The sequence below is a fragment of the Lytechinus pictus genome, chromosome 3, assembly GCF_037042905.1.
Source record: "Lytechinus pictus isolate F3 Inbred chromosome 3, Lp3.0, whole genome shotgun sequence".
NCBI lineage: Eukaryota > Metazoa > Echinodermata > Echinoidea > Temnopleuroida > Toxopneustidae > Lytechinus > Lytechinus pictus.
The window spans coordinates 35,795,939-35,818,776 of record NC_087247.1 but is presented as its reverse complement, the minus strand read 5'-3'; the positions used below and the strand labels follow the sequence as shown (position 1 = coordinate 35,818,776).

General features: G+C 35.4%; 1 protein-coding gene across 5 annotated transcripts in view; it reads left to right on the top strand.

Annotated features, from left to right (window-relative positions):
• LOC129257356 (ATP-binding cassette sub-family C member 9-like) overlaps nucleotides 1–21,283 on the top strand; it is a 46,149-nt gene extending 24,866 nt beyond the window's left edge. For 4 of the 5 annotated variants that reach the window (XM_054895656.2, XM_054895655.2, XM_064096923.1 and 1 more), the window contains exons 15-30: nucleotides 314–479; nucleotides 1,601–1,738; nucleotides 2,080–2,299; nucleotides 2,724–2,935; nucleotides 3,403–3,569; nucleotides 4,492–4,561; nucleotides 6,841–6,998; nucleotides 7,523–7,718; nucleotides 8,293–8,406; nucleotides 9,296–9,407; nucleotides 10,032–10,159; nucleotides 10,736–10,923; nucleotides 13,089–13,192; nucleotides 13,648–13,781; nucleotides 14,508–14,570; nucleotides 15,047–18,072. In XM_054895656.2, the coding sequence (XP_054751631.2) occupies nucleotides 314–479; nucleotides 1,601–1,738; nucleotides 2,080–2,299; nucleotides 2,724–2,935; nucleotides 3,403–3,569; nucleotides 4,492–4,561; nucleotides 6,841–6,998; nucleotides 7,523–7,718; nucleotides 8,293–8,406; nucleotides 9,296–9,407; nucleotides 10,032–10,159; nucleotides 10,736–10,923; nucleotides 13,089–13,192; nucleotides 13,648–13,781; nucleotides 14,508–14,570; nucleotides 15,047–15,184 (2,308 nt within the window). In that variant the 3' untranslated portion in view covers nucleotides 15,185–18,072. Of the gene's footprint in view, nucleotides 1–313; nucleotides 480–1,600; nucleotides 1,739–2,079; nucleotides 2,300–2,723; nucleotides 2,936–3,402; nucleotides 3,570–4,491; nucleotides 4,562–6,840; nucleotides 6,999–7,522; nucleotides 7,719–8,292; nucleotides 8,407–9,295; nucleotides 9,408–10,031; nucleotides 10,160–10,735; nucleotides 10,924–13,088; nucleotides 13,193–13,647; nucleotides 13,782–14,507; nucleotides 14,571–15,046; nucleotides 18,073–19,309 lie in introns of those variants that run through there. The other variant, XR_010293058.1, reaches the window with a different exon arrangement.
• Nucleotides 21,284–22,838: the final 1,555 nt, after the last annotated feature.

The following is a 22,838-nucleotide window of genomic DNA, read 5'->3' as shown; positions in this document are numbered from 1 at the left end:
AGTACATAAATATTAAATAAATATTAAAAAATATAAATATTAAATAAATATTGAAAAATATTGATAATAAATAAATATTATTACTAATAAATATTAGTACATAAATATTAGATTATTTAAAGTGATTGCTTTATGTAAAAAAGGCAAAAAAAAAGGCAAAAAGTATAATTCTTTTTTTAAAGAAATTGACGAGAGAAAGAAGTATGAAGATGAATTTGTCTCCAAGTTTTATCTCGACTTATCTCTAATTATCTCTAATTTTCCGTGGTGATTTCTCTTCTCTTTACCCAACCTCCCCCTCATCCGACCTCAGGTATCGCAAAGTAATTGACGCATGCGCATTGAAGCCAGACATTGACATGTTACCAGCAGGCGACCAGACTGAGATTGGTGAGAAAGGTATCAACTTGAGCGGAGGACAGAAACAGCGAGTCAGTGTTGCAAGAGCGCTCTACTCGGGTCGAAATATTGTCATTCTGGTAATATTACGATAGACAATACTGTCTGACCAATGCCCATAGATAATTAGACTATTTGAAGTAAATGTGGCTTAGCCTGGGACAGCACCATGTGAGGAGAAGGGGGGGGGGTGGTGCACACACATTACTAAATAAATCCATTTTCTAAAAAAGAAAAACGGGAAAGGGAGTAGTATAGGCCTACTGAATGAGTATTGAAAGAGTAGGAGGGGAAGAGCGGGGGAGTTCATCAATCCAAATGAGATTTGTGCATATGTTCTCATGACAATGTATAATGATCCATGATTTCCTTTAAATTCGTACCAATTCAGCACTGATAATAGCTGTATGCATGGTAGTATATCTTTTATATACATTTTATGACATTCAGCCTTTAAGGCTTACAGTTTCAAAGACTAATACCAACTACGGTGACAGATCCTGTTATTGCCCCGAAGATCTGGAATAATCTCCCCATTAATGTACGTGAAGCATCATCGTTAGAACTGTTAAGTCCCTCCTTAAAACCCACCTCTTTGAATATGTTTCACTTTCCTATACTTCACTTTTGTAAATTTTGTATATTATTATTATTATTTCTTACTAACAAACGTATAATATATTTTATTTTGTCTACGCATAGCCGTCAATTGTAAAATGTACTGATATACAGGGCCAGTGTTAAAGTGCTTGTATGATGACGGGGGATGATTCTAATTTATCGAGAAATTGAAGTGCACAATCATGGATTATTATAGTTACGTGGAATTTCTTCCCTGTTCCCCATATTTTTTTTCTTTTCACCTGAAATATCACCGTGATCGGTCATCCTTGCCCCCATGTGGAACCGTCCTGTTGATACGACTTAAAATGAAGAGAATGCGTTAATAGCCTAAGAATTATGATTACTTGCTATTTCAGTACCTTGTCAACTGAAACGTGTTTTTTTAATTATTATTATTAAACAAAGTATAAATATGGGAAATACGAAACCTCCTAGATGAGATTTTGTTTTGTTCTTGTTTTATTCTTGCTGGAGTGAGAGACAAGGTACTGTAAATGTATCAACTGCATTTGTAATTTAGTATTATGACGATTTCTTGAATGATAACGTGAAGGAAATATATGGTTTGCACTTTCAGGACGATCCTCTCTCTGCCTTGGATGTTCATGTAGGAGCGCATCTCTTTCAGCATGGGATATCTAAGATCCTCAGGAAACATTACCAGACTGTGATTCTAGTTACTCATCAGCTTCAGTATCTACCAGAGGCCGATCAGGTTTGTCTACTAATCTATATACCATGCTTTCAATACACCCATACAGATGCTAGAATTCTAAGAATGATTTGATTCAATCGTCAAAGGGGAAATTGAAACCTTTTTTGTGTGCCTTCCCTCCATTCGTCAAAATGAATAGCTATCAGTTCTTTTGATTTTTTCTCAATAGTTTGTGTGTTCCCATACTTTCTTGGCTTTGTACCCGCCTTAAAAGTTTAACAAAAGTTACGCCGTTTTCTCCATACGTGAAGAATCATGAATTGTAGACCCAGTTTTTTTAGTATAATCGGCGCCTTTCGGGTTTGATTGGATTGAATTGAGATTTTTATCCTGAAAAACAGATAATCGTCATGAAAGATGGTCGGATCATTACGATGGGTTCTCCAGAGGAAGTGGCAATTCTTGATCCAACGCTGTTCTCAGAGTGGAACAGAGCTATACAGATCTTCAGTGAGTCCGAAGTCGAGTCTGGGGCTGAGTCTGAAGGTTTGGTGGATGAGAGGAAAGCATTGAGACGTCTGGTGGCCCGCTCAGTATCCCCCTCTGGCATCAGTGCCGAGTGTAAGATCAAAATGACTTCAACATTCACCCCTATTCATCTAATATTTCTTTTATTTATGTTACCCCACTGGCCAGTAAAACTCAACCAACAAGAGTTTAAAGCTTCAGTACACCTTTATTATGATCTGATATTGGAAACAAATATCTAATGATATGAACGCTACATTTGTAAAAGTATTTAATCAGACGCAATGCAGGCATCGATGCATACTACTTGTTTATTGCATAAATTATATTACTCTTGATATAGTGAGCTTGATTGATATTTTTAACATAGAAAAGGCCTGGTTTCATTTAGCACATTTCGTGAGTAGAGAAATTTAGCATCTCTCGGAAATGATGAAAAACAGTGTGGTATATTATTTCTTTGTCTAAAGTTTGATCTCACCGTGAATTCTTGTATGATGCCATAAACCTCTAACAGGTCCAGAAGAAAATGAAAAGGGGCGTTTGATTGCAAAGGAGGAGAAAGAGAAGGGGTCTGTATCATATCGAATGTATCTGCATTACTTCAAGGCTATGGGATATTGGCTTACTATCTTTGTTTTATTGACGGTGGTAATAAGATCAGCCTTGCAAATATCAACAAATTTCTGGTTATCTTCCTGGGCTCAGTATGACCTCAATATCACAGGGGTAAGTATGAGATATTTAAGTCAAATCACAATTTATCATAGATATTCTGTTTTATGTTCATTACTTAACAAACAGGCACATACTCAAACCGTTCACGCAATTCTGATTTAATGATCTTATGCTTTATTTACCTTGAGGTGTATATCACTATATTTTACAAGCCCGTAATTCAATATGAGTGAAAAGCTTTTATAGTAAGGTGGTGCAGAAATTCACATCGAGTTTAAAAGATTCTTTGTATTAAAGTGTAAATTTAAACAATACCATTCTGACAGATAGCAGTATTGTAACGGTGCATCTTAAAAAAGGACGGTCATGAACTCTGGTAAGAATAACGATTGATATGAACAGACGGTTTACTGTCTCCTAAGTTTAGTCTAAGACAATTACGGATTAACTATCCGTAACCCCCTCAAATCTATAAGCCAAATTTCTTTTGATTTTCCTTATGTTAATTCACCTTATAGAATAGTGTTGACAAGACATCATATTGGATAGGGGGTTACGCTGGTCTGTCCATGTCAACTCTAGTCGTTAGTTCTATCTCTATCTTTGCCATCGCCTTTGGAGCCTTGCATGCAGCTAGGAATCTTCACTATGCTCTAATTGATAACATCATCCACATACCAATGAGGTAAGATATAGTACGCAAGAAAACTTTATCAACACAAATGCTTTTCTAGCTGAAATTTTCAGAAGAATGCATAAATTAACAAAAAATACAATGCATACAGGCCCTTCAAAGTTCCATTATTTAACATTCTGAGGTTATCTTCCCTAGCTTTTTATTACCAGTGCTCTGAATTATAAACTAAGGCAATCATTTGAAGCATCGAATTTTACATTATCATCATGAGACAAAACTTTGTACAATAATATTAAATAAGAAAGGTGCAGTGTCTTTGATATAAGTTATATTGATTCTCCATGGTTGTATAATGAAACGCTTACGTAATACATTGAACTACGTTATGCAGCCTTTTGAAGGATCATTGATGCCCCATTTTGGCTTGCCATATTTAAATTTGTAGTAATACTTTAACGGTGGCAGCGGGGGGATGGATACGCAACCTCAGTTCTTTGCATACTGTGGCATGAAGACTAGTCGGCATAGTATGTAGGGGCATGGTCACTGGGCAATAGGCAGTCGTGCCTTTCTTTCATATTAGTGTTCAAGCAGTGAAAAAAGAGAAAAGGAAGAAAATGGAAGATAGAATAAAGAAGCGTATTATTACTCCTATTATGATCACGTCACATATGACGTCATTCCGCCCTTCCCCATTTAAACATCCTTGCGCCGCCTTCCGTAGCATGTGGGATAGTACTTCCCTTAACTATATAGATCGACAGAAAGTTAGTTTTACTTCAAGTCTTCCAAATATTTCTAATATTTCTAATTGAAACCAAGTTTATGATAATGTATCGGGTTCACGACCCATTTTGCATCAGCATCTTTATTCTCACCGAGCTTCCCATTCCATCAGTATTGGTAATTTTGCTTCCATAAGTATAACGTTATATTTCTAAACAATGTTTCCCTCTTGTATTATTTCGAGGTTTTTCGATACTACACCCATTGGGAGAGTTCTCAACCGGTTTTCTAGCGATACACAACTCATTGATCAGGTAATCATTTCAGAGGCCTGTTCCAGCATGAGTTGAATCAGACTCAATCCCTTTTGTACCATTTTGCTCACCAACCTAGTTTCTCAAAACTTAATAACAGATAGGTTTGAGCAATAGTTATTATTTTTTTAAGGAAACTAATTTCATAACTTTCTTACGTGGAATTCACAAAAGTATTTGAGTGGAAATAAAATATTGAAATTAATTATTATTATAACATTGCTCTCGTTCGCCTTTTTCAAATTTGTATACAGTATTTTTCATTCAGTAGAATGACGTAAGCTTCAGGAAATTCTGGACAAAGTCGGACAAACTAGTAACGTCGACACTTTGTGACAGAGAGAACTGCAAACGAATATCTGTTTTTTAAATACAAAATTGTAGATTTTAATCGATCTGCCTTGAAATCATTTCTACGTATAATATCAATATGAATCCCAAGTGTGTTTTTCACTTCTATTTCTGTTTGCTTTTTTATTGCAATCGGTTTTTGTCTCACCTGCATAGCAGAGTGAGACTATAGGCGCCACTTTTCCGACGGCGGCGGCGTCAACATCAAATCTTAACCGAAGGTTAAGTTTTTGAAATGACAGCATAACTCAGAAATTATATAGACCTAGTTCATGAAACTTGGCCATAAGGTTAATCAAGTATTACTAAACATCCCAGCTGAGTTTCAGGTCACATGACTAAGGTCAAAGGTCATTTAGGGTCAATGAACTTAGACCATGTTCGGGGAATCAATATCAAAATCTTAACCTAAGGTTAAGTTTTTGAAATGTCATCATAACTTAGAAAATATATGGACCTAGTTCATGAAACTTGGACATAAGGTTAATCAAGTATTACTTAACATCCTACCCGAGTTTCAAGTCACATGATCAAGGTCATTTAGGGTCAATGAACTTTTGCCAAATTGGGGGTATATGTTGAATTACCATCATTACTTTGAAAGTTTATGGATCTGATTCATGAAACTTGGACATAAGAGTAATCAAGTATCACTGAACTTTCTGTGCGAATTTCAGGTCACATGATCAAGGTCAAAGGTCATGTAAGGTCAATGAACTTTGGCCAAGTTGGGGGTATTTGTTGAATTACCATCAAACTTTGAAAGTTTATTGGTCTAGTTCATAAAACTTGGACATAAAAGTAATCAAGTATCACTGAACATCCTTTGCGAATTTCAGGTCACATGGGTCAATGAACTTTGGTCACAAAGGTCAATGAACTTTGGCAATATGGGGGGGGTATCTGATGAATTACCGTCATAACTTTGAAAGTTTATGGATCTGATTCATGAAACTTGGACATAAGAGTAATCAAGTATCTTTGAACATCCTGTCCGAGTTTCAGGTCACATGACCAAGGTCAAAGGTCATTTGAGGTCAATGAACTTTGGCCATGTTGGGGGTATTTGTTGAATTACCATCATATATCTGTAAGTGTATTGGTCTAGTTCATAAAACGTGGACATTAGAGTAACCAAGTATCACTGAACATCTTGTGCGAGTTCCGGTCACATGACCAAGGTCAAAGGTCAATGGACTTTGGCCATGTTGGGGGTATTTGTTGAATTACCATCATAACTCTCTAAGTATATTGGTATAGTTCTTAAAACTTGGACATAAGAGTCATCTAGTATCACTGACCATATCATGCAAGTTTCAGGTCACATGACCAGTCAAAGGTCATTTAAGGTCACACTTTTGCCATTTTAGAGGTAATTATTAGATTGCTGTCATAACTTTCAAAGTTTATAGATATACATGTAGTGTATAAAATGTGGATATAGGGGTAATCAAGTATCACTAGCAAGTTTTAGGTCACATGATCAAGGTCAAATGTCAATGAACGTAGTATTGTATCATTATATGAATGGTGTTTTTTGTGAATAATCATTTTATAGTAGTTTTCAAAGTCAGCACTGCTGCTATATTGAATCGCGTGATGCAGGTGAGACAGCCAGAGGCGTTCCACTTGTTTTGTCTTCAGGCTACCTTGCCTGCAGACCTTTAGGCCTTTTCAGGTGTGCCACACAATCCATGTATTTTAGAACACAATTGTTGTATTGTTCTACTCTGATGTTTAGTTTATTTTGTCTCAATGTACTATCACAAGCTGATGCATCATTATGTACATTATCTAAATGTTTGTTTGTATTTATATGTTTCATTAGCCTATTCAGTTTTTGCTTGTGAAATTAAGATGAATTGTATTGAATCGAAATGGAAATCTTCATGTTTATCTGTGCGCATAATATATTTCTCTTAAACCAGCGTCTAGTACACACCCTCCGTCTCCTAATCAACCTCGCAGCCACCGTGTTCAGCTCCCTGGTCGTCCAAGTAGTCGTTGTCTGGTACTTTGTATTTTTCTTCATTCCGATCTCCGTCATTTTCATCATGCTGGTGATATACTACATAACTACCTCCAGGTGACTCTTTGTTTATATAGATGACAATGTAACATTTACATTTCATTACTTTATTTGAAAGCGTAAAACACGATGATTGCAATGTTTAGATCTCTAACAGGCCTTTTATATTTGATTGATCATAATGTCTACTGAAACAAGGAGGTAACAAAGATTATATGAATATCGTCACGGGGTCAATCTGAACGCTGCTTTATTTAATTAAAAAACAATAATGGGATGGAAAGATTACAGCAAAGTCTGTACTTTGGTTTTGATGTAATATTCATCTAATTTAAAATCGCAGTGAAGAATGTGTTATATATTAATAAGAATTTGCGGGAAGAGTTGTCGAATCAAGTTTAAACGGGAATGGTTGCTATAAGCTTGAAGGTTGATCATCAATAGAATCTAACATATATCAAACAAAGGTCAAGCAATTTAGTAATGAATCTTATAATCGAAGTCGATTGCTTAGATAATATTTGCTATGTTCACTTTGCTATGCATTTTACTGAAACATAATGATGATTCGTTTATTATAGGGAATTGCAGCGGGCAGAGAGTGTCTCACGTTCCCCAGTCTTTGCTCACTTCTCAGAAACACTCGGCGGTCTTTCGACGATAAGAGCATACAAAGATGAAAAGAGGTTCTTCCAGATCATAATGGATCACATCAACACCAACAATACTGTCTTCCTCTATCTCCTCACATCGATGAGATGGGTAGCTATCAGACTGGTATGTTCAGTTCTGTAAAAAAAAAAGTTATATTCTCTGAATCTATTTCTTTGTCTCACATTAAAAATAATGGTTGAAGTGTGAAATAAAAACCTACCGGTAATTTTTTTTTTTAATTATTTTTCGGTTGGTCGTACTTCGAAATATTTTTCTTAAGCTCTTGTATGTGTCTTGTGATTTACTCTCAATAAGCATGTGTACAGCCTTACATGTACGATATATATTCATGTCATTCTCTACATGTATATCGTCATGTCATTGGCCATGTCGTCTGCTTGAGCGATTTCCTTATTTATTTAGATTTACAATGATAACAATATTATTTGATACAGGATTACTGCAACTTTGCTTTTTCAAAGCATTGGTGTTGATTTTAATAATTATTTACAACGAGGGAGAAGATGTTCATTAATGCGAATTAAGTATGTTTATAGTATATTCAATTTGATGTCTTTTAGCAGCGTTTATGTCATCTTATATTTTGCAATGTATGCCCACATCCATCATCCTATAGTTAAATTGAAACTACAAAATGGTATTTCGCGGTTAAATAATACCGTTTGATATTTTGCAGGATTTTCTTGGGGATTTTGTAGTATTTTCAGCGAGTTTGTGCGTCTTATTGGGAGCTGCTTACCTGGGGATCGATTCTAGCCTGGTTGGGCTTGCTATTTCATATGCACTGGAGGTAAGAGTAATTGGAGGGAAGAATTTCTTAAAACGAATTAAGTCATGAATCAGAATGCCGACATTGACGGCAAATATTTCTCATTATGATTTTTGTCTCGCCTGCATAGCAGAGCCTATATATAGGCGCCGCTTATCCGACGGCGGCGGCGTCAACATTAAATCTTAACCGAAGATTAAGTTTTTGAAATGTCATCATAACTTAGGAAATATAAGTATGTGGAACTAGTTCATGAAACTTACACATAAGTGTAATGAAGTACTACTAAACATCCTGCCCGAGTTTCAGGTCACATGACCATGGTCAAAGGCCATTTAGGGTCAATGAACTTTGGTCATGTTGGGGGTATTTGTTGAATTGGCATCATATATAGCTTAGAAAGTTTATCGATCTAGTTCATTAAACATAGACATAAGCGTAATCAAGTATAAATGATTGTTTAGCAAACACCTTCGATCACGTGATCATGATCAAAGGCCATTTTGGGTCAATGGACATAGTATTTTATTATCATATGAATGTTTTCTTTTGTGAATAATTATTCAATAGCTGTTTTCAAAGTCAGCACTGCTGCTATATCAAATCGCGTTATGCAGGCGAGACTGCCAGAGGCGTTCCACTTGTATATATTTGAATCTAGTTTATTAGATTTTTCAGAAACAAAAATAGAATAACACCATTTACAGAAATAACGTCTCACTTGACCCACGAAATAAAGTGTCACATTTTAGAAAATAATTTTTGTTACCATTGTAGTCGTCATTGCCGTTGATTTACACTTTGCTTAGTAATTATTTCAATCTTTAACATTTTTGCTTCAACGATTGAACGATCATTCCCCCACGTCTCTCTATAATCCCCTGGCTCTCTCCCTCACCCTCTTTCTCAGGTGTCTTTATATATGAACTTCATGGTTCGGCAATGTTCAGATTTAGAACTGCAGATGAACGCTGTAGAACGTGTTCGTTTCTACTCAGAAGTACCAACAGAAGATTACAATGGTAGGTTGTCTGACCACACAAGTGATACCATGAAGACTGGTACGGTGGACGATTAAAAAAAGATTTAATTTATTGCAATGAACGAAAAATATTTCCTGACGTAAGGAAACAAAATGACAATAGTTCCAGGAAAATAAGTTATTAACATAGCGTTTGATTTTGCTTCATGTATATTACAGTATATAATCTTGCATTTCCTAACATTTTAAGCTATTGTGTTGTAAAATGATGTTTAGCTCCCCACCAACCCACAATCTTTTCGAGCATTGGACAATGTTAAATGATTGTTAAAAAAAAAGGAAATCTGAATATTGTTTGAAAATTGTCATAATCTTTGTAACAAAAAATGACGAGACTTATACACCCATTTTCGCCTATAGGTTTGGAAATATTAACTTTCCTGTTTGTACCAACTAATCAATAAAACAAAAAGAGGAGGCACTAATTTTGATTGAGGCCATAAAAATGTAGAATTGATGTAGAAATCTGTCCGACAGAGATCATCGTTTGGATAGGAAAGAGTTCAACGTTAGCTTCCTGAGGTCATAGAATTTAAAATACAATTAATTGTATAATGGCAGTATTCCAAGAATAATAAGTCGTATTTCAACTGTCTTTGAACAGGTCTTGAGCCCCCTCCCGACTGGCCATCTCGCGGTGAAATTCAATTTGAAGATATAAGTGTTAGATATTCACACGACTTAGATCCAGTATTACATGATGTGTCACTTGACATATTCTCGCAGGAAAAGGTGAGGAATAATTTACACATTTCCCCTTGTTACGAATACAGTCATGATCTTTGCATTACTTGGGTAACTAGGAAAAAGCAGTGTCCAGGGCAAGCGCGATATAATCGTGTCCCCTTAAACTTGACGGTTTGGATAGCACAGAAGTCCTTTTTAGTCCCCAGTAACGTGGCTTTCCAGGATAGATATACCACTGGATATCTTTGTTGTAATTAAAGATATACACTGGCTCGACACAATTTTTATTTTGATTTTTTTTCTCGATTGATTTTTAAATATATATAGACCAAGAAGGAATCCTGATAACTTGATGTTACATACTTATTTTTTTATGAACCTTTAAGAAAAGAGAAGAGAAAACCTTGTTTTGCATGTTTTATGTTGGTCTGATAATAAAAATACATTTTGATTCCAGTAAATATTTATGTGAGAAGAACTTCGAAATAAATATGAATTATTGTTATGAAGTTTAATTAATATTCGTTCTCTAAGTGTTTATGTGCGTTACCCTCTCATTTTTCTGACCATTTAACATTTCATAATTGTCTATGAAATTTATATAATTTTCCCCTTTTCTAGCTTGGAATCTGTGGTAGAACAGGAAGCGGCAAGTCCTCGTTAACTCTTGCCTTGTTCCGGATGATCGATACATTCAAGGGTCGTATTTTAATCGATGGTATTGACATTGCTTCGGTTCCTCTCCGAACTCTACGTCAACGACTCTCCATCATCCCACAGGATGCTATCCTCTTCACAGGAACGATCAGGTATGTTCAGTTTCCATGGTAACGGTGAGAGTAATGAATGATGATGGTGGCCGTGTCGAATATCGTGGTGGCGGTGGTGACGAGGATGATGATGCTGCTGTTGCTGATGATGATGAGGATGATGATGATAATGGTAAGAATTTGGTGGTTGTGGTGGTGATGGAGGAGGAAGAGGGGGACCGAGAAGGTGTTGACTCCATATTTTCTTCAAATTGTGCACACTATTTTCAAATCGTGAAAGTTACCTTTTAAGGCAGCAGGCTCCCTCGTAATGTGGGATTTAGTTCGATTCAATAAACTGTAATTACCAGCTTTACAGATAGCCATGAATTCACCCACTCATGCACACTGTCGTTCCAAGGTGGGCTACACGCTACCGTGGTAGAAAAGAAAACGTCAAAGGTCAAAGGGAAAAGATTTCGAGGCGGCATCTATCCCCCGGTAATCAAATACGATTGAACTTCCGAATTCATAGATTTTTTTTATCATTTACCCCCCCCCCCCGACTAAAAAAAAAATCTGAAAGAGAACAAAATTTGTGTCGGTCATCCCCCAAATAATTAACACCAATTGACACCCATGTAACAGACGATGGTATAATTATTGCCAAAACATCTTATGGAACATCTTAAGTGCGCTGGCTGATCAATAAAGACAATGATGGTGTTAATAATAATAATAAAGCATTTACATTCTGCAGCTACTAAAATTATATATTCTGCTGCCGCATGGTAGTGATGATGTTGATGACAACGGATGATGATATGAATGATGATGATGAATGATGATGACGATGATGATGATGATGATGGTATTGATGGTTATGGTTATGATGGTGGTGGTGGTGGTTGTGGTGATGATGGTGGTGGTGATGGTGTTGGTGGTGGTGATGGTGTTGGTGATGGTGGTGGTAATGATGATTGTGACAGAGATGGCGGAAATGAGGACGGTAATGATGACGTTAAGGATAGCCTATGACTTTGATGACGGTTTCTGTTGAGATGATGATCTCCATCCTCATTTTTGCGCAGTACAAGTATAGTTTCCGTGCTTGATCAAGGCCGTATTCTGACGTGTTCCTACCCGGGGTTCCTACGTGGGCACGAGTACGTAAAATGTTCGAAAAAGGGTAAACGAGAGGAGAAATAAATGTTTTTGCTGTTGCATGTTTAGGATGAAGAGGAAGTTGTTTTGGTGTTTGGGGGGCAATAACCTAATCCCCCGGTATGGCACTGTTTTTATGCCCCCGCAGACGAAGTCCGGAGGGGCATTAAGCGTTGCCCCTGTCCACCCGTCCTTCCGTCCGTTCGTCTTTCCGTCCGTCCTTCCATCCGTCCCCCACTTGGTTTCCGCGCAATAACTCAAAAAATATTTAATGGACTTAAAAAAAAATTGGTGTGTAGGTAGATGAAATCAAAATACAGGCCAAGTTTGAATTCGGAGTCCGCAGGTCAAAGGTCACAGCTAATTAAATGTGCGAATCGGTTTCCACCTGATAACTTACGAAATATTCAACGGATTAAAAAAAATATTGATGTGTAGGTAGATGACACCAAAATACAGACTAAGTTCGAATTTGGAGTCCGCGGGTCAAAGGTCAAAGGTCACAGCTCATTAAATATGCGAGTTGATTTCTACATAATAACTTATGTAATATTCAACAGATTAAAAACATTTTGGTGTGAGGTAGATGACACCAAAATACAGGCAAAGTTTGAATTCGGAGTCCGCAGGTCAAAGGTCAAAAGTCACAGCTCATATATGCGACTTGGTTTCCGCATGATAGCTTTCGAAATATCCACCAGATATTAAAAGTGTTTGGTGTCTGGATAGATGACACCAAAATACAGTCAGGTCACATCAAATGACCTGACTGTCATATCTTCTATCAGAGATTATTATGTCTTTAGGTCAAAGGTCTAAATTTGATCATTATATATGTGCATATTGGTTTCTGCACGATATTAAGTTAAATCGTATTGAATGAATTTCTGATCGCTTTAAGCGGGGGCATCTGTGTCCTTTGGACACATCAAATTTCTAGTTTAATAATGTGATAGTAACGTGATGTTCATGAAGGTAGATATTTTTTGTGAAAGTGATAAAGGTAGATCAAAGGATTTCGATGCTAACGATCAATGCTTTTTGTGATCGCTACATTTCAGGTACAACTTAGATCCAATTGGTACAAAAACAGACAAAGAACTATGGGAAGCACTGGATGTGGCCCAACTGAAGGAGGTGGTTTCGAATATAGATGCAGGATTAGGTAAACATATTTATTGTTAAAAATGATATGCACAAGATGATAAAAAAATGAACGTTATTCAAATTAAATACAATCTCACCTCAGCATGACATTTGATTTGTCAAAATTATATTGTGTGTGTTCTTTCATTTGTGAGGGTGTTTTTATATGAGATGAAGCATAATGTTATTCCTTTGGGGTTTTTTTGTAATACATTTTTTGTATGTTTATGTTAGAGTGTATTGACAAGTTTACTAATAATGCATAATGAGAGCAAAATCATGAAAATATAAGATATTCTTCTCTATTTTCCTTTATCGCTTCGAATTTATTGATATCCAGTATTGTACAAATGCAGTCCTTGTTTTACACTTTCTTTGTATAATGATGTGCTGGAGAAATATGATTGGCTGTTTTTTTTTAGTCATTATCAACACATAAGAAATGATCCTTTAAACTGTCTGTCCTTTTAACAGATTACCAAGTAACTGAAGGAGGAGAGAATTTCAGTGTGGGTCAGCGTCAACTCTTTTGCCTGGCTAGAGCCTTTCTTAGACATTCCAAGATTATTGTTATGGATGAGGCAACTGCTTCTATCGACCAAGAAACGGTATTTATCGTTATTTTTTATTCATAAAAACGAGCAGATTGGTTGACTTTGAATTCAATGATTTCCATATTTTTAGCAAATAGAGGCACAATGATAAAACTTGTATAAGGAGGTATTCTCCCAAGTTGATCCGGGTTGAAATTTTAACAATTTTAATGAAATTATTTTAATTTCAATTCATGGAATGTTCCTATTTCTTCTTCTTAATGGCTCCTTCTTCTCGGGTCACTATTAAAGCAAGTTCTTTTGTGTGGTTGAAGAGAATGATTTACATGATGAATTCCTGACATAACTACATCACAGCAAAAATTTGCTCAGGTATGGCCAATATGACCTGTAACCTGGAGGGAAGATTTTGTCAGATATCTTCTGGATCACTTCAGAAATCGCTTAGGTTACTCTTATTATATAAAGGTCAAATTGTCAGGTTTGCTACTGAAAATGTAAAAAAAGAGGAAAAATGTCGCTGGAGGAAATCTATTCACAATCTAAAACATAATTCTAATAGTTTTCTATCCGTGAGCATATTTTGATGCAGTCTGCTTTACAATACTATACTTTCACGGACCAAATTTCATGATCATAATTGACGCAATACAGGTAAATAAACTCCAATCTACTAATGAATATCAATATACAGGTGTTCCCAAACTTTTAAAGGGGAGATATATATTGCAAATAGTAATGATATGCATACTTATTAATTACATCAATCATTTTTGACAGGATTCAATTCTTCAAGATGTTGTGGCTGATATATTCAAAGACAGGACAGTCCTTACGATTGCAGTAAGTGATAAATCTAGTTGTATACAAACTTCACATTAACGCAATATCTATTTCTAGGACAAAACCATATTTTATTGAATGTATGAAGCCTATATTGACCATGATCATAATTTGTTTTTAGATTTTGCATCAATGTTAGTTCAGGAAGGAATAATTGAAATGAAAGGAAATGTCAAAGTCTTATTTATCTCACACGAAGAAACTCTCTATAACTCAGTTGGTAAAATATAGTCTTTTCACACCTGCAAATTCTTACTTTAGAACAGTCATTGAATATGGTAAGTAATACCTCAGCCCCATCAATAATAATTTGAAAATGTAATATTGTATGAAGCCAAAAGTGAAGTTTTATACTAAATATTGAATTTCGATTGTATTGTTTGGAAATAACTTAATATAAAGTTGTGATAACTGCATTTAAGTTGAAGGTATTTGTTCACTTTGCAAATATTGTTGATTTGCTTTACTCTATCCAGCATCGTGTGGCAACGATAATCAACTCTGATAAGATCCTTACATTGAGTGATGGATATGTTGCAGAAAATGATACACCAGACGAACTACTTCAGCGAGAGAACAGCATTTTCGCTTCGCTTGTTAAAGCAGGAAAGTAGGAGAGTTATAAGCATTGCAATATTTAATAGACTTTATGAAGGTCTATCCTGGCTTTAAATTCATAATTAGGAAAGTAGGGTAATAGCGTTGTAATGTTTTATACAATTTATCCTTATTTTTGTATAAATCTAGTGAAATGTATATTTGTCTTACATTTTGTTTTTTAATGAAGAATAATGAATGTGGTGAAAGTATACCCGATATTGAAGAATTAACAAGGGGATTAAGTTTTTGGATTCTCCTTTAGCAAGGAACAACTGGTAAGGTTTCTGTGTGCGACTCTAGAAATATGTTATGACCAACATAGATATCATATTAAAGGATGGTTAAAAAACCTGTGATTACGCTGTAGTTGAATACCCCTCCCCCGGAAAACGTCTGGCAGCTCATTTTTCACTCAGTTAACCCTTTTGAATGATATTTTGTCAACAAATCTAATTATTCTGATTCTGTATTCATGTATGTCTTCGTTTATTTATAATCTACTTTTGGGTTGAGAAGAGGGCCAAATACACTTTTAAAAGAGTGGAGTTATAGGAGATTATTGTAAAGGCGGGGAAGTATGTTATACACTTCGTCCATGTTTGAGGTCGTATATTTGCATTCTATGTTAAAAGGAGAACTTAGTATGGCGCACTGCCTCGTATCCTAATGTATAAGTGAAGACAATAATTGAAAACAATATAGATCTCTATGGCCCGTATTCTGATAGCGTGGTTTAACTTAACCCTAGTCTAAGTGTGGTAATAAACTGCCATATTTAAACCTAGGTTTAAATTTCGTATTCCGATAGCAAGGTTTAAGTTAACCCTGGTCTAAGTGTGGTAATAAATCCTCAAAAAGTTAAACTCGCGCAGGGGGTAGTTTAAGCCTGGTTTAAATCCAACAAATGATGGCCAACAATTTTTTAGAATTTATGCCTATATTGCATTTCGAGCTACTTCCTCAGTTTTTAACAGATTCTCATGAAATTTGGAACACACTTTGGTCTCAAGGTAAAGAGGTGTAAGAATTTTTTTTTCCCTTTTTCGGAAATTGTGTTGCCATGGTAACAGTATATTATGGTTCAAAATTTTGCCGTTTAAAATACTTAATCAGTTTTCTACCAATTCTCAAGAAAGTTGGCTAACACATTGATTTTGAGGTAAAGATGTGCAAGACTGTCGGAAATTGTGTTGCCATGGTAACGGTATAGTATGACAAAAACTAAGCATAAATCTTGCTGTTCCAATTACTTCCTCAGTTTTTAACAAATTCTCGTGAAATTTGGCACATACATTAGTCTTAATGTGAAGATGTGCAAAACATATTCTATGCCTAAAGTATATAAAAAATCGCGTTGCCATGGTAACATATCAAATATCGAAAATTAGGTGAAAAACTTGTGGTTTTAATTACTTTATAATTTTCAAACCATTTCTCATATTTGGCACAGACATAAGTCTTGAGGTGAAGATTTGCAAGACACATTTTTGCATGTGTTGGAAATTGTGTTGCCATGGAAACGGTATATTATGGCAAAAACTATGTAAAAATCTTGCAATTCCAACTACTTCCTAAGTTTTAACCAATTCTCATGAAATGTGGTACAAACATTAGTCTTGATGTGAAGATGTGCAAAAAATATTTTATGTCTTTATAAAAAAAAATCATGTTGCCATGGTAACAAATCAAATATAAAAAATTAGATGAAAATCTTGTGATTTGAACTACTTTATCAGTTTCCAACTGGTCAATTCTCTTAAAAATTTGGCACATACATTAATGTTGAGGTGAAGATGTCTGACATATTTTTGCCTGTATCAGAATCGTGTTGCCATGGTAACAACATATTATATAACGAAAATAAGGTGAAAATTTTGTAGTTTTCATTTTTCAACCAATTCTTATAAAAGTTGGCTCACACATTGGTTTTGAGGTATAGATCTGCAAGACATATATTTGGGTGTATCAGAAATCGTGTTACCATGGTAACAACATATTACATAATGAAATTAGGTGAAAATCTTGCGGTTTGAACTCCTTCATTAGTTTGCATTTTTCAACCAATTCTTATAAAAGTCGGCTCACACATTGGTTTTGAGGTATAGATCTGCAAGACATATATTTGTGTGTGTTGGAAACTTTGTTGCCATGGTAACATCATATTAAATCAATAAATGTGTAAACACATCTCGTGGATTGAACTTCTTCATTTTATGACATAGGCCTATGCTCATGAAATTTAGAACACATAGGTTTTGAGGTAAAATAATCTGCAAGACATATTTTCTCATTCATCAAAATATGTGTTTGTATGGTAACTACACACACCAAAATAAGATTAAGACAATAGTCAATGCTAACTGTTGTTTGGCTACATAGAGAACTACATGTAGCTGTAGGCTTAGTTCTAGTTTTAAGGGGGGTGCTAGACCTCTAGATCTCGAACTACAGTCCCTAGCTTTAGATCTAGGCCTAGATCTAGATTCTTTAGATCTAGTAATAATCCGTTAGATCTCTAGCCTACTTCTTTTGTCATGCCTAAGGTTAGATGAGTAGATCTACTGTAGACTAGCCTACATTTACTATTTTTCGATTTAGAATCTAAATTGAGAGTCTACAAATCTCTAGATCTAGACCTATTACATGTAGACCTAGGGGCCTAGATTGATACAGATCTAGTTCTAGATCTAGATAGGGTCTAAGTTATTTAGTCTAGAACTAGGCCAGCGTTAGAGATTCTAGATCATACAGTAAGTCAGTAGACTAGATAGCACAGACTAACGTAAGGCCTAGATCTAAATTCTTACATAAATCTAGGCCTGGCCTAGTCTAGTCAAGACTAAGCTGTTGTTGGTCTAGGTTTAGGCCTGTTTTTTAGTCCTGGACCTGGAAACCTAAACAAGTCCCCAAAAATATTTAAATAAAATAAAAACTCTTCAAAGAAACAGATATGGACCTAAAACAGGAGTAGAGAGATGTCATTTAGCCAGGCCTAGTTACTTGGCAAGCAATGGCAATGCATAGCGATAGTCAGATCTAACACTGTAGACAGGAATAACCGTCGTTTCTGGGGATTTATTGGAAAAATTCTGACATTTTATTGTCATATCACATTGCCTTGGTGAGAGAGGCCAACGGCAACGTAGACTGTCATACTCATCATAGACTCAGCGGAACAATACAGAGACTGAAGCTTTTTGTCTAAGACAAATCAGATCTATTCTACTAGATTCTAACTAAGACTAAGGTTAGAATATAGATCTAGGCCTATATCTATCCCTGTCCCAAGGCTAAGCCAGCCTAATTCCTGAATGATGTTCTAGGCCTAGACCAATACTATAAATATGTATAATGTAGCTTCAGTCTCGGTTGCTCCACTAGACTACGGTTTGCTTCAGGAAAGTAAAAAAAGTCAAAACAATGTTCAAATCTCCTCCAAACAATTGGGCCTAAGCTAGATCTAACTATACTAGCCTAGGCCTAATGTTAGACCCAAGACTACTCTCAAAAGTTACAAAAATTTCCCCTTACATAAAGTTAGAATAAAGATGTCGACCTCTTAACTTATTGTTTTAGATCTATAGGACTAGAGTCTAGACTCTAGTCTAGAGTGGGTGAGGTGAATCTATTCAGTTTAGATTTTGACAAACATGAAAAGCAATCAATGGGACTGATACACACAAAACTATGCAGGTCACTCGGTTTGGGACTGAAATGTTTTAGTAATTAAAAAATATAAAGATAATCTGAATGAAAATTTCTTACCATATATGGGTGATGAATGCTTTTCTTTCACTACAATAGTTGTAATTAGTTTCCATAAAATCCAAATTTTTAAGAAAAAACAACTTTAGTGACATTTTTTCAACTTTGTTGCAGTCATCCCTGCAGCACTAATTTACCAAAAAGGTGCTAGTCTTGGTTAAAAGAGGATTATTATTTCCAAAAAGAATTTAAACCCGGGTTTAACCCAGGTTTAGTTAAACCCGGGTTTAACCCAGGTTTAGTTAAACCTGGCTATCAGAATACCAAAATAATTAAACTACACTTAGACCAGAGGTGAGGTTTAGAGGAGGTTTAGTTAAACCAGGGTTAACTTTAGACTAGGGTTAAGTTAAACCTGCTATCAGAATACGGGCCTATATGTTTAATGGCAACGTACCCTATGTACATGATATAGGAGAATAATAACTAATACTGTATGGTAAATATAGAAAATATTATACAGTTTTGGTGAAAGTATGACCTAGTTTTGAAAAATAATAAGGGAAATGTGATTTTTTTCTAATCTTGAATAAGATACCAGCAGTTTCTCTCGCTTACTATATACAGAAAACACAAACGCTTAAAATTGTATGGTTGCAACAAAGTTATCTATATACAGAAAACAGAAACGTTTAAAATTGTATGGTTGCAACAAAGTTATCTTGGTAATCATTTGTAAATTTTGTGATTTATTTCAATTCATTATGATAAAAACAGAAAAAAAAAGAAAAAAAAAAGTTATCTTGGTATGGTATGAAAATCGTATATAGTTTTGAAAACGTTTTTATCATCTTCATACATTTCGTAAATGAAACTGATAAAGGAAACAGGCAAAAGTTAATTTAATTTTCTCGAGTAATCAATGCAAGTCTGACTGTCTGATGGTGTTTTTTTTTGTTTGTTTTTAAATTGATGAATACTTGTACATCGCTATGGTTGTGATAAATTTTCAAGTCAAATACTACATTCATTGTACGATATATTTTATAAAGTTTTTTTATTATTTATTTGTTTGGCGTCACCTGTGCCTGGGAGGCGAAAAGCAAACTGAATCACTATGACCCGCAGGTCTCTCCTCCCGATATAACTGATTGGGGGGAGTGCAGGTGGACCACTACACCAGGGTTTCCCCCTACTCTTATACGAATAAGGCAGTGAGTTCTTAACGTGCAAAGGTGATGACTCTCCTCTACACGGGGCCTCCATTCAACATCCTATCCGAGGGACGGAGTGTTTTCCATTGTAACATAGCCTCCATGAGACATGGGAGAGACGTTTAGACACAACTCACTGGCTTCAGTCATCCGCCCGGGATGGACTCGAACCCACGATCTTTGGTTCGACGGGCAGACATTTCTTTGAATGTAAACTTAATATTTGGAAAATATCAGGTATATAATGTTGGAAGAGAAAACGTTTTTACTTTCTCTGTTTTATGTGGTAAATGTTTGACTTCTGGTTTTTAAATATATACAGTTTAAATTCTACATATAGTCCACAGGCCCATATAGGCCCTATACAGTGTGTATCAATAAAAAGTTTACACTTTGAAATATTGCTAGAAATTCATTGTTTAAAAATCAAAATTGGGATAATTTTTGTCACATTTCTTGTTGGGTTTTTGTCTCTTCTGTCAGATAAAAGTAAAGTCTTTTTAAAGACCATTTTAGTCAATGAAAAAAAAACTGTTACATTGTGACCTTTATGATAATCATGCTACCCTAATGACCGTGAATTATTTACCCTAGGTAACTAGACTTTTAAGTTGTTTGTGTCCGCTAGATTTGAGGACATGAAATGAAAGAAATCAATGTAAACGAAATTCCATTTATTCGCGGTCGTTTGTCCTGATATTGGTTACTTTATGAAATGCCAGGCCTGAATAAACGGGGGGGGGGGGGAGCTAGGGTGCTAAGGGAGCATTTCCCCCTTTAACTCAATTGTGGTTTAAAACTATGTACACAAACTACCTAGTCTGCTTATTTATTTGTTGTTTTCTTGACATTCTTTTTATTTTATCTTGTGCTTTCGGGAGGCAAAGAAAACTATGTATCTTAGTTCTTTGCTTGTCATTTTCCAACAAATTGAATCATTTTTTTAAAGGTCTCATGCACCCCATCATGAATGTTCATTTGGTGCCCCAATGTTGTAAACGATTTGTTGTTATGCTTTTATTTTCATTTCTCTTTCATTGTCTTGATACAAAACTGAACATAAGAATGGAGGCTAACTCATGACTCAACTTTCCATCATTATAATATTAGTTTAACTTATTTCATCCATTGACACTGTATGTATCAAACATGATGAACAATAAATAATTTTACATGTATATGTGTTTCAACGAGTGTCTTGGTTCGGAAATAGTTTGTTTTTGTGATATTTTAGTTTGTTTTGTGATATTTTAGTTTTGTTTTGTGATATCTTTCTTTAGATTTTGCTTTCATACAACATTTGGCATTTTGGCAATGGCTGATCATGTTTTTGTCCCCCCCACAGACTGACAGACAGTGTAGTAACTATAATATAAGGGAGGGCGAGTACGCCGATTGTCACCCTTCCCCTCAACAGAACAAAAAAAGGAAAGACAGGGGCTGAGAGAAAAGATAAATTGTAAATCAAATGTCAATTTTAATTTCATTTCAAAGTCAAAACGGGCAAAGCGGTCATGACATTTCGGTTAAACGGCTAGGTGTTTCCATGAAATGATCCGTGCCATTTGAAAGTCAAAAGTACTATCAACCATGGCATACAGTGGCGTAACTATAAAGGGCACGTGCCTCCCCCCCCCCCCCCCCATCGGCTGGGGGGGGGGGCGGGGAAGGGAGAAACAAGGGAAGCGTAATGGGGAAAAGAATGAATTGAATTTCATACAATGTTATATTTTATTATATATATATTATATTTTATTACCTAAACATTTTTGCATAACTTTATTAAACATAATTTGCTTAGGGCATATGTGTTCATCACTCCTGGCGCTCGCATTATCTATTAATGAGATAAATAATCCTGTTCAAGGGGATTGAATAATATTAAAACATCCCTTTTTCAAATCAGTCTACAGATATATTTCCTAGCAATTCGAGCTTATATTTTATATTACGTAGTGACACATGCTTCCTTTTCATGACTATTTAAAGTGATTGTCCCATTTTAAGGTATGAATATCCCTACTAAAAAGCCTTAGAATGTCCTTCAGGTATGATTATAAAAAATTGCTTATAATGTCCCTTTTTAAGGGCTGGAAAAAAATTCAGCTCGCGCTTCGTGCTCGCAATGTTTGATTATACAGTGCGTCCCACAAAAAACGAAACCAAGGTTTAGCGATGATTTATCATAACTTAATCACAAATACCTATCATTTTAAAGCTTCGAATATCCCTTTTCAGCTGGTATAACATACAAGATTTCTTATCCACGCATAAGTGAGTATAAACAATTTGAAAAAGGATAGCAAAAAGTCATTTGGCGGGGGTATCAAAATTTCAAAAAGGAAATCACATGCCTAAAAAGTTCAATATCTATTCTTATTTTGATAGCTATAAATCGCAGAAAATGGTCAAGAAATAACAAAGCTATGTTTCTTCAAAACAATGCTTGTATTTCCATAATTTCATGAAACATATATGTTTTCGCCGGTTTCTCACCTGAGCTATCGCATGGTAAACATAAGACTTTATGCATGGCTGATCGAACAAAATGTCTGAAAGCTATCCTGTAATATTTCTTCATTTTATGAAACTATTGGAATTCAAGCCTTATTTTGAAGAAACAGACCTTTCTTTTTTCTCGACCGTTTTCTGTAATTGAGGTTAGCAAATCTAAGAGCAGATATTAAACTTTTTTAAATGTGGTTTTCATTTTGAAACTCAGATACCGCCCGCCAAGTGACTTTTTGGT